This window comes from Otolemur garnettii, unplaced genomic scaffold, assembly GCF_000181295.1.
Source record: "Otolemur garnettii isolate 467f Iridium unplaced genomic scaffold, OtoGar3 scaffold00047, whole genome shotgun sequence".
NCBI lineage: Eukaryota > Metazoa > Chordata > Mammalia > Primates > Galagidae > Otolemur > Otolemur garnettii.
Genome location: NW_003852442.1, coordinates 9,546,902 through 9,557,255, shown reverse-complemented (window position 1 = coordinate 9,557,255; position 10,354 = coordinate 9,546,902). Strand labels below are relative to the sequence as shown.

The following is a 10,354-nucleotide window of genomic DNA, read 5'->3' as shown; positions in this document are numbered from 1 at the left end:
CTGCCCAGGGGGACAGCTTGAGGCTCTGTCTCAAAAAAAAAAAAAAAAAAAAAATCCCTCAGGGATACTAATAACTGTCCTCATTTTGAGATATATCCTATCAAACTACTTACTGTTCATACATTTTTAAAAATTTTTTTTTGCAAAAATTAGATCATTCTAAAAAAATTTAACACAGAGACACACAGTACAAGTAAAACTGGGGAAATGGGCTTGGCGCCTGTGGCTCAAGTGGCTAAGGTGCCAGCCACATACACCTAAGGTGGCAGGTTCGAATCCAGCCAGGGCCCACCAAAACAACAATGACGGCTGCAACCAAAAAATAGCCAGGCGTTGTGGTGGGCACCTGTGGTCCCAGCTACTTGGAAGGCTGAGGCAGGAGACTCGCTGGAGCCCAGGAGTTGGAGGTTGTTGTGAGCTGTGATGCCATGGCACTCTACCCAGGGGGATAGCTTGAGGCTCTATCTTAAAAAAAATAAAATAAAATAAAAAAGAAAACTGGGGAAATGGAATAAAAGGACTATATCAATATCAGTATCCTAGCTATGATATCATATAATACTATAGTTTTGCAAAATGTTACCATTAAGGAGAATAGGCAAAGTCTATAAAGGCTTCTTTCTGTATTATTTCTTGTATGTGGATCTATAATTATCTCAATCAAAATTTCGATTTTAAAAAATTCCCATTAAAAAACTGAGGTCAGGGGTGGCACCTGTGGCTCAAAGGAGTAGGGCGCCAGCCCCATATGCCAAAGGTGGCAGGTTCAAAACCCAGCCCCGGCCAAAAACTCCAAAAAAAAAAAAAAAAAAAAACTGAGGTCAGGGGTGGTGCCTGTGGCTCAAAGGAGTAGGGTGCCGGCACCATATACTGGAGGTGGTGGGTTCAAACCCGGCCCCAGCCAAAAAAAAAAACAAAAAACTGAGGTTATCATGCCTGTAATCCCAGCACTTGGGAGGCTGAGGCAGGTGGATCACCTGAGCTCACAGGTTCAAGATCAGCCTGAGCCAGAGTGAGACCTTGTCTCTAAAACTAGTGGGGCATTGTGGCAGGTGCCTGTAGTCCCAGCTACTCAGGAGACTGAGGCAAGAGAATTGCTTGAGCCCATGAGTTTTAGGTTGCTGTGAGCTATGATGCCACAGCACTCTACCGAGGGTAATAAAGTAAAACTCTGTTTCAAAAAAAAAGAAAGAAAAAACAGATCGTTCTATAAAACTATCACTGCCCTTTCCACAGAGTAAGCCAGGCCTTGTTTTAAGCATTCCACAGATCATCTCAGCATGTCCCATGTCCACATGAAGGAGGAACTGTTACCACCCTCATTTTATAGATTTATAAAAGTTACAGACACTGAGGCCTAGGAAAGGTCAAATGACTTCCCCAAGGTCACAGAGCTGATAAGCTTTGTTCCTCCATTAACAGGGAGTTAGATAGGCTTTTTTTTTTTTTTTTTTTTTTGTAGAGACAGAGTCTCACTTTTTCGCCCTCGGTAGAGTGCAGCGGAGTCGCTCCAGCAACCTCCAACTCCTGGGCTTAGGCGATTCTTCTGCCTCAGCCTCCCAAGTAGCTGGGACTACAGGCGCCCGCCACAACGCCCGGCTATTTTTTGTTGCAGTTTGGCCGGGGCTGGGTTTGAACCCGCCACCCTCGGTATATGGGGCCGGCGCCTTACTCACTGAGCCACAGGCGCCTCCCTAGATGGGCTTTTTAATCTAATGTTCCGCTGGGAGAATATACAGTAGATATTCCCAATTTTTTGACATTTAGATTGATTCAGATTCTGATTCTTCTGGATTTGCACAATGGACATCTTGCACACACACAAATAGCAGAACACCCCTGAAGTCCTACCCAACTCTGAGAATTGGGATTCTTGCCTTCTACAAGACCTCTGCCCCAAATTCCACTTACTTACCATGTGCAGAATAAGGATCCAGGCCGCATGCAGGACATCAGACGTGACCACCTATCAGGGAAAGGAGCACTCTGCTGACAGAGTCCTCAGGCAGATGGCATTGGAGGGTGGTACCCTCTTGTCCAGGAAAGGATCACAATATAAATCCACTCAGGTACCAAAAGGACAAAGGCAACGTCAAGAAATGGTCAGGCTCAGTGCCTGTAGCTCAGCAGCTAAGGCGCCAGCCACATACACCAGGGCTGGCGGGTTCGAACCTGGCCTGGTCCTGCCAAACAACAATGACAACTACATCAGAGGAAATAGCTGGGCACTGTGGTGGGTGCTGTAGTGCCAGCTACTTGGGAGGCTGAGGCAAGAGAATCGCTTAAGCCCAAGATTTTGAAGGTGCTGTGAGCTGTGATGCCACGGCACCTACTGAGGGCGATATGAGAGTATGTCTCAAAAAAAAAAAAAAGACTGATGGTCATAGGCAGGCAAGGATAAGGGAACCGATGACCTCCACCTGAGCCACCTCCTGCTCCCTGATTTGAGGGGAGGCTGCAGGCAACAGGTCAGAGCTGGCTGAATGAATACTAGTGGGAAGTCAGCTCCATGGCAGCCACACAGCAGTCCCCTCTCCTGTAGGTACCACCTCTATCACCAGAGCTTGTCCATGCCTGTGGCTCTCCTCATTCTGCATGCCAATGTACCATGCAGAAAAGATGACCAAGTAAAGCAGCTGGGTGTGTGTAGGACGAGGACCCAGAGGGAACACGGACTCACATGTCCTGCCCAAAGGAGGCAGATGTATCTCAGTCCCAGTGAACAGTTGCCGTAAGAGAATGACAACCTAAGGTAGCAAGATCTTTGAACTTTTAAAAAGAAGCCAGAAAGCCTCATTATGACTCTCTGAAAACACTACAAAATCTGGCCCTGCCTTCTGCCCTCACCAGATGTCAGGACAGAGATGAATGCCCAATTTATAGGTACAAAAACTGAGCCCAAAGCCTAATTGGCCAAGCAATGAAGCCTCAAGATCTGGGAATTTCAGAAACAATCTGGTTTCAACAGAAACGTAGGGCCGAGGGATAGCTCTCGGAAGAACTCACCGTGAAGCCTGCCCGGGCACTCAGGTGTTCAGCAGCCACAAGCAGGGCGTTAAGGGTGGCTCCTCCGCTGCCCACGCGTATCTCAGGGTCCTCCACAGCCAATAACAGCGTCCCAGCGGGGATCTGTTCCCGCTTCTGCCGCACCTCCAGCTCTATGGTCAGAACATGTGCTGTGAGCTGCTCTCTGCCTCCCTCCCCGCCCTGCTCCAAAGCACCTGAGCAAGCCTAATGATGGTCATTAGTTTAATCTTCTTTGACTTAGTAGCTTTTATGTAGTAGTTCCCTAGCTCTTTACCCAATTCTGTAGAAGTACTAGCACTCCCATCTTCTAGATGAGAAAACTGAGGCACAAGAAAGTGCAGGATATGTATCAGATCACATGAATGGGAAGAAGTGAGATCTGGGTTCAAACCCAGGTCTGCCTGGTTCTGGGCCTATAAGGAAAGGGGGTGGGTTTTATGTTTGGAACAAGGGGAGAAGGGAGCACCACCTACCTCTCTGAAAGACCTGGACACTGTCCTTGTACTGACAGGTTAGGATGACAACTGTCCAATCAACCCCTTTTGGGTGCTGCATTTTGGCCAAATGGAGGAGCTTCCTGAGGGAGCAATATGGTATGTGAATATTTTTTAAATTATCATACACTAAAATTGATTTTTTGTATATAGCTCCATAGATTCTAATACATGTCTAGATTCTTATGGCCATCACTATTATACCCCAAAAAACTTCTTCATGCTATCCCTCCTCCATCCCTAACCCTGACACTCACTGATCTGTTCCCCATAGTTACAGGTTTATCTTTTCAAAAATGTCAAATAAAGCCTAAGATGGGAGGATCCCTTGAGACCAGAAGGTTTTTTTCCCCCACCCCCCCAACCCAGGACCCTGGGACCTCCCACCCCATTCCTGTTCTCTTGAGCCCAGGAGTTGGAGTCCAGCCTGGGCAATATAGTGAGACCCTGGTCTCTAAAACAAAAGAAAAAAAATTTTATTTAAATAAATTTGTTTAATTGTCAAATAATTGGCATACAATCTTTTTGAGATTAGCTTCTTTCATCCATTTCTTTTTTTTTTTTTTGAGACAGAGCCTCAAGCTGTCCCCCTGGGTAGAGTGCCGTGGCATCTCAGCTCACAGCAACCTCCAACTCCTGGGCTCAAGCGAGTCTCCTGCCTTAGCCTCCCAAGTAGCTGGGACCACAGGCGCCCACCACAATGCCCGGCCATTTTTTGGTTGCAGCCGCCATCGTTGTTTGGCAGGTCCGGGCTGGATTCGAACCTGCCACCTTAGGTGTATGTGGCTGGCGCCTTAGCCACTTGAGCCACAGGCGCCGAGCCAGTTGCTGCACATTTCAACAGCCCACTCCTTCTCTTCCCTTGAATGGATGTGGCACAGTCTGTTTCTCCTTTCACCCATTGAAGGACATTTGAGCTGTGTCCAGTTTTCTACAGTCATGAGCTGCTATAAACCTTTGCTATAGGTTTGTGTGAGCATAAGGCAGTGGTTCTCAACCTGTGGGTCACGACCCCTTTGTAACAATGAAAATACATTGTGGCATTAGAAAGTTGAGAACCACTGGCAAAAGGCTTCATTTCTCTAGGTGGACACCCAGGTGGGATTGCTGGGTCATGTGGTAAGTGTAGGGTGCTGTCCTAAACCATGAGTGTGGGTGATTTCCCCAGGGAGTGTTTGGGAGGAAGGACGTGAGGAAGATGGAGAGGCAGCTGGGCGCCCCTTAGGCAAGCGGCTGCCTTTCTGTACCACCAGCACACACCCCCATTATTCCACTACCCGCTGTGAGCTGGAGTGAGAGAGGAATGAGTCAGCCTCCTTAGGCTGAGGGCAATTCCCTAGAGGAGGAGGAAGCTGTGAGGAGCCCACATGCCCGCTGTAAGCTGTGCAAGGAGGGCACCAGCCTATTTAAGAGGATCTGGGCAGAGTGCCACACCCACTCAGGGGCCTCCCCTCACAGATGCTCTACACCAGCAGGGGCAGCAGCCCTATCTGTCTGTCATCTTCCTCCAGGGCACTCTAAGCAAGTGGGCACAAAGTGAGCCCAAAGCTATGGCTTTACCCTGCCCCCAACCCCAGGAACACTCCTGCCAAATGGGAAACCAGTGTGACTCCAGAGCCTCTGGCCTACCCAAGACCACCTATGCATGACTCCTTTGGAGTTCCCTGGCACTCACCTCTGGGGGACTCCCACTGTTGTCTCACCCTCCACTTCTTCCCTCCAGCCTCCAAAGCCCAGCAGGGGGAGGGAGGGACAGGGGAAGCAAGCTAGGTGCCCCTGCCTGAGATTTACCCTAAGCAGGGAGTGGTCAGTGCATGACCCAGCCAAAAGCCCACAGAAAATCTAAACCTCAGAACAATGTCCTTATAGGACAGATTCTGCTGCCACCAAGCCTATGGATAAGCCTGACAGGATACGGTCAGCGCCTGTAGCTCAATGGGTGGGGCGCCAGCCTCATAGTATACCAAGGGTGGCAGGTTCAAACCTGGTCAGGCCAAAGTGCACAGAAAGTCAAGTGTTGTGGGTGCCTGTAGTCCCAGCTGCTCAGAAGACTGAGGCAAGAGAATTGCCTAAGCCCAGGAGTTGGAGGTTGCTGTGAGCTGTGTGATGCCATGGCACTCTACCAAGGGCAATAAAGTAAGACTTGGTCTCTCTAAAAAAAAAAAAAAGCCTGATAGGATACCACCACTTATTGGCTCGGCACCTGTGGCTCAAGTGGCTAAGGCACCAGCCATGTACACCTGAGCTGGCAGGTTTGAATCCAGCCTGGGCCTGCCAAACAACAATGACAACTGCAACCAAAAAATAGCTGGGCATTGTGGCAGGCGCTGTAGTCTCAGCTACTTGGGAGGCAGAGGCAGGAGAATCGCTTGAGCCCAAGAGTTGGAGGTTGCTGTGAACTGTGATGCCATGGCACTCTACCCAGGGTGACAGCTTGAGGCTCTGTCTCAAAAAAAAAAGGATACCACCACTTGGCAAAACCCACACTCCCCCCACCCCACGCTTTCAGGAGATGCCTCCTCCATTAGTAACAAAAATTGCCTTGTTCCCAGCTCAGCCAGAAGGGAAATCCAGAGAGGGGGATCTGAACTAGAGATCCTGGCTGGCATCCAAGGAAAAAGGCTTTTCCCAGGATGTCCACCTGGCCTGCCTTGTGAAGGGGGCTTCAAGGGACCCCTAAACCTTAGGTTTCCTGCAGCAGGGAGTATAACTGACAGCTGCTACAATCTGAATCCCCTACTTGCTCACATGGAGGCCATGCTTCCTTCTAAATCAGTGGTTCTCAACCTTTCTAATGCCGTGATGTATTTTCTTTGTTACAAAAGGGTCACGACCCACAGGTTGAGAACCGCTTCTCTAAATGCTCCCAATGACTGAGCACCACAGGGATGCAGACAGTCCTATCTCTGCAAGACTCCAGACCCTCCAACAGGTGGTCTTGGCTTCACAACTCCCCAATAACCCAGCTGAACTTAGAATTGCACAGCATCCCAAAGTGCATCAATGTACACAGTTACCATTCAATAAAAAAAAAAAAAAAAAAAGAATTGCACAGCAAGCTGAACCTCTTCCTATCTGTCCCTCCCTCCTTCCTATGTGCCTTCAAGGGAGTCAGACCCAGATCTCAGACTGACCACCTCCAGGTCCCTCCTCTTTTTCCTTTCCCCAATAAATCTCTTCCAAGTCTAATCCCATCTTTACAGCTACTTCTCAGAGGACTCAGACTAACATGGAAGGAATAATATCCTCTTCTTGGTACCGTCAAAGCAAAAACCCCTGGAAGAACCTCTAATTTAACATCTAAGAAATTTTCTTTAACCTTAAAGATAAAGAAACTAAAGCACAGAGAAATAAAGTAACTTGCCTAAGATCACACAGCTAACCAGTGATGGAGCCGAATTTGAACCTAAATACTTTTTTTCAGAGTCCATTCTGTTAACTACTATACTGTAACTACTTTGTAGGGTTGGGAAAAGAACAAAAAGAGTAAATATATGTAAAGTATTCAATACATATTTCAATATAATTATGACAAAGCCTAAACAAATACATGTATAAGGTAACGGAATGGGAATATTGGTGATAACAGCTACTGGACCAAATTCACCCACTCTGGACCACAGTTAAGAAACTATGACTTGAGGGCCGGGCATGGTAGCTCATGCCTATAATCCTAGCACTATGGGAGGCTGAGGCAGGTGGATTGCTTGAGCTCACAAGTTCCATCCCTTGCAAAAGCAAGATCCCATCCCTACTAAAAATAGGAAAACTGAGGCAACAGGATCGCTTGAGCCCAAGAGTTGGAGGTTGCTGTGAGCTATGACACCATAGCACTCTACCCAGGGCAACAGCTGGAGACTCTGTCTCAAAAAAGAAAAAAAGAAACTATGACTTGGTACAGCGGCTCACACCTGTAAACCTAGCATGCTTGGAGGCCAAGGTAAGAGGACTACTTGAGCTCAGGTGTTAACCAACCTGAACAAAATGGAGACCCCCATCTCTAAAAAATATAGAAATATTAGCTGAGTGTGGTAGTGTGCACCTACAGTCCCAGCTACTCAGGAGGCAGAGGTAGGAAGATCTCTTGAGCCCAGGAGTTTGAGGTTGCAGTGAGCTGTGATGTCACCAGGCCCTCTAGCTGGGGCAACAGAGTGAGACTCTCTCAAAATATTAATAATAAATAAATGAAATACATGAAGCTATGATTTTTTTTATCCTCACAACCCCCTTACAGATATTGTGATATTATTATCTCCACTGTACAAAAGCTAGGAAATGCTTTAGTCAAGGTTAGTACTTGGGTCACTCAGATTTTTTTTTTTTTTTTTTTAGATGGAGCCTCAAGCTATCCCCCCCTGGGTAGAGTGCCGTGGCATCACAGCTCACAGCAACCTCCAACTCCTGGGCTCAGGCTAGTCTCCTGCCTCAGCCTCCCAAGTAGCTGGGACCACAGGTGCCTGCCACAATGCCCGGCCATTTTTTGGTTGCAGCCATCATTGTTGTTTGGCAGGCCCGGGCTGGGGATTCGAATCCGCCACCTTAGGTGTATGTGGCTGGCGCCTTAGCCACCTGAGCCACAGGTGCCAAGCTGGTCACTCAGATTCTTATTCAGGTGATGATAATAATGCTATCCAGCCCCAAGTAAAGCATTGAGATGGTCCCGAAGTTCTGAACCCAGTCTTAGTATCAGCCAAGTGACAGAGCAACATAAGCAACTGATAGGTTTTTGGCCAGAGAGGACAGGTATCCCTGTCTGAACCAAACTCTGCTACAGACAGAAGCAGAGGAACAGTCCTGGGCTAAATATCAGCTCTGTGCCCATCTCTGCCTCATCCTGTGTGACCCCAGGAAGGTTCCTTAACCACCCTGAGCCTGTTTCCTAATCTGAAAACTGGGGCTACAGACACCAAACTCCTAGGACTGTTGTTGGCATCAAATAAAACATAAAGTATGTGGTATAGAGCAGTGGCTCAATGAAATGTAGATCTTTCAGGTGGGGCATGGTGGCTCACACTTGTAATCTGAGGCAGGTGGATTGCCTGAGCTCAGGAGTTCAAGACCAGCCTGAGCAAGAGCAATACCCCATCTCTAAAAAAAATAGCTGGGCCCTGTGGCAGTCACCTGTAGTCCCAGCTACTTATGAGGCTGCAGCAAGAGAATCACTTGAGCCCAGGAAGGCATCAGAGTGAGACTCTGTCTCAGGAAAAAACAAACAAACAAAAAAAAAACCTGCAGCTCTTTCCAGCCTGGCAGAGCAGAAGAGTTTAACCTGGATCTGAGCAGGAGGAACTAAAAGCTCTGAAATATCCTTGTGTCAAAGAATCAGAGAAGGACTGGGGGAATCAAGCAAGTCTGAGAGGCATCCCACACAGGAATGTAGCATGACACAGGTAACTAACCCACACTGCTTTTTTCAGGAACTACACCAAAGGCATTCCAGGATCAGCTCACATGATCCACCCAACAGCCCCAGGAGTTAGATTTTATCTCACTACAGCCATAGAGGAGAAAACTGTATCTTAAAGAGCCAAGCAGCCTACCCAAGGTCACACATAGCTAGTATAGGCAGGCCAGGTGGCATCCAACACAAAGCTTTATGCTGCTAATCATAAATACCTGCAGAAAGAAAGTATCTCTCTTAGAATTCCTGGCCCCTCTGTCACACCTGACATTTGTATACAAAGAAAAAAATTCAGACCCCTAATTGCTTCAATATTCTTCTGCCCTCTTTCAATAGAACTTCATCTGCTAAGTAAGATATTGTTTAATGTCCTCAGCCACAGGCTGTCCTCCAAGGTTGGGATAGGGTGGGGGAGCTAGAGACAGAATAAAATAAGGACTTTTCATAAATATTTTTTGGAGAGGTGGGCCAGGGACTCTGCGCATTTTAGAGTTTAAAAAGAAAAACAAATGAGCTCACGGAGGACTCTGATTTGCTGCCGCCTTAATACCGGTAACGGGCAGAAAGAAGTTGGCTGGGAGCAAAATCATGCTGTACATTACACAACAGTGTATCAATGAGATTGGTGCGTAACGTTGAGCCCTGACGGAGTAAACTGAGGCAAGGAGACGCAGCCTCAAAGCAAAATCAGAGCAGTGCCGGCATCAAGCGTCCCACCTGCCTCAGAGGTAAGAGACCCCGACCCCCTATCCCTCCCTGTCCCGGTCGTCCGCAGGTACTGCAGCACTGCCCAGGTCCCGGGACTCGGGCTGGAAGACCCAATCCCAGGACAAGGGGAGGCTGGAAACCAGGAGGCTCCTCCCGCAGCAGGTGGGCTCTCTGGGGGCGCCGGTGAAGTTCCCAGAGACTTCTCCCTATCAGGACCCAGGAGATTCGTGGCCCAGCTCCGCGCTCCTGACCGAGGAGAGGGCACTGGGAAACCGCGGGGGGATTGGCGCGTCGCCAGGACCTGCAGGGACAAGCGGGGCAAACGTACCTGCGACCTCCCGGCGCTCCGCGGGGCGGGCTCATTCACTTGGGCCGCGCGCCCCGCAGTGCACCCTGGGAAATGTAGTTTCACGCCTTCGCCCGCACAGGCGGACTGTGTCTCCCGCGCCAGCGCACCCTGAGAAGACACGCGCCGAGCTACCGCGGCTCGGCGGATACCTTCAGGGTAGAGCTTTCCCAAAGGGCGGTGGATCTTCATAGTCAGAAGGGAGGAGTGCCTGGAGGGCCATGCTGTAGCCAGCGAAACTACAACTCCCGGAGCGTCCAATGCGTCTTAAAGACACAGGCCCGTTTTCTGGGACTCCGGGTCCCAGTTTTGGGGGTGTTGGTTTGGACGTTGGACAGGCGAGGCGGACGGAGCGGGGGGGTTATGACCCTCTGGCCT

At 48.9% G+C, this 10,354-nt stretch overlaps 1 protein-coding gene across 2 annotated transcripts in view; it reads right to left on the bottom strand.

The window, feature by feature from the left end:
• The window catches only part of FUK (fucokinase), a 22,177-nt gene extending 12,186 nt beyond the window's left edge, over positions 1-9,991 (bottom strand). For both annotated transcript variants that reach the window (XM_012806145.2, XM_023514072.1), the window contains exons 1-4: positions 9,959-9,991; positions 3,501-3,604; positions 3,007-3,158; positions 1,916-1,966 (exon numbers count right to left, since the gene is read on the bottom strand). In XM_012806145.2, coding sequence (XP_012661599.1) covers positions 1,916-1,966; positions 3,007-3,158; positions 3,501-3,582 — 285 coding nt within the window. In that variant the 5' untranslated portion in view covers positions 3,583-3,604; positions 9,959-9,991. The remainder of the gene's footprint in view (positions 1-1,915; positions 1,967-3,006; positions 3,159-3,500; positions 3,605-9,958) is intronic.
• Between the last annotated feature and the right edge of the window lie 363 nt (positions 9,992-10,354).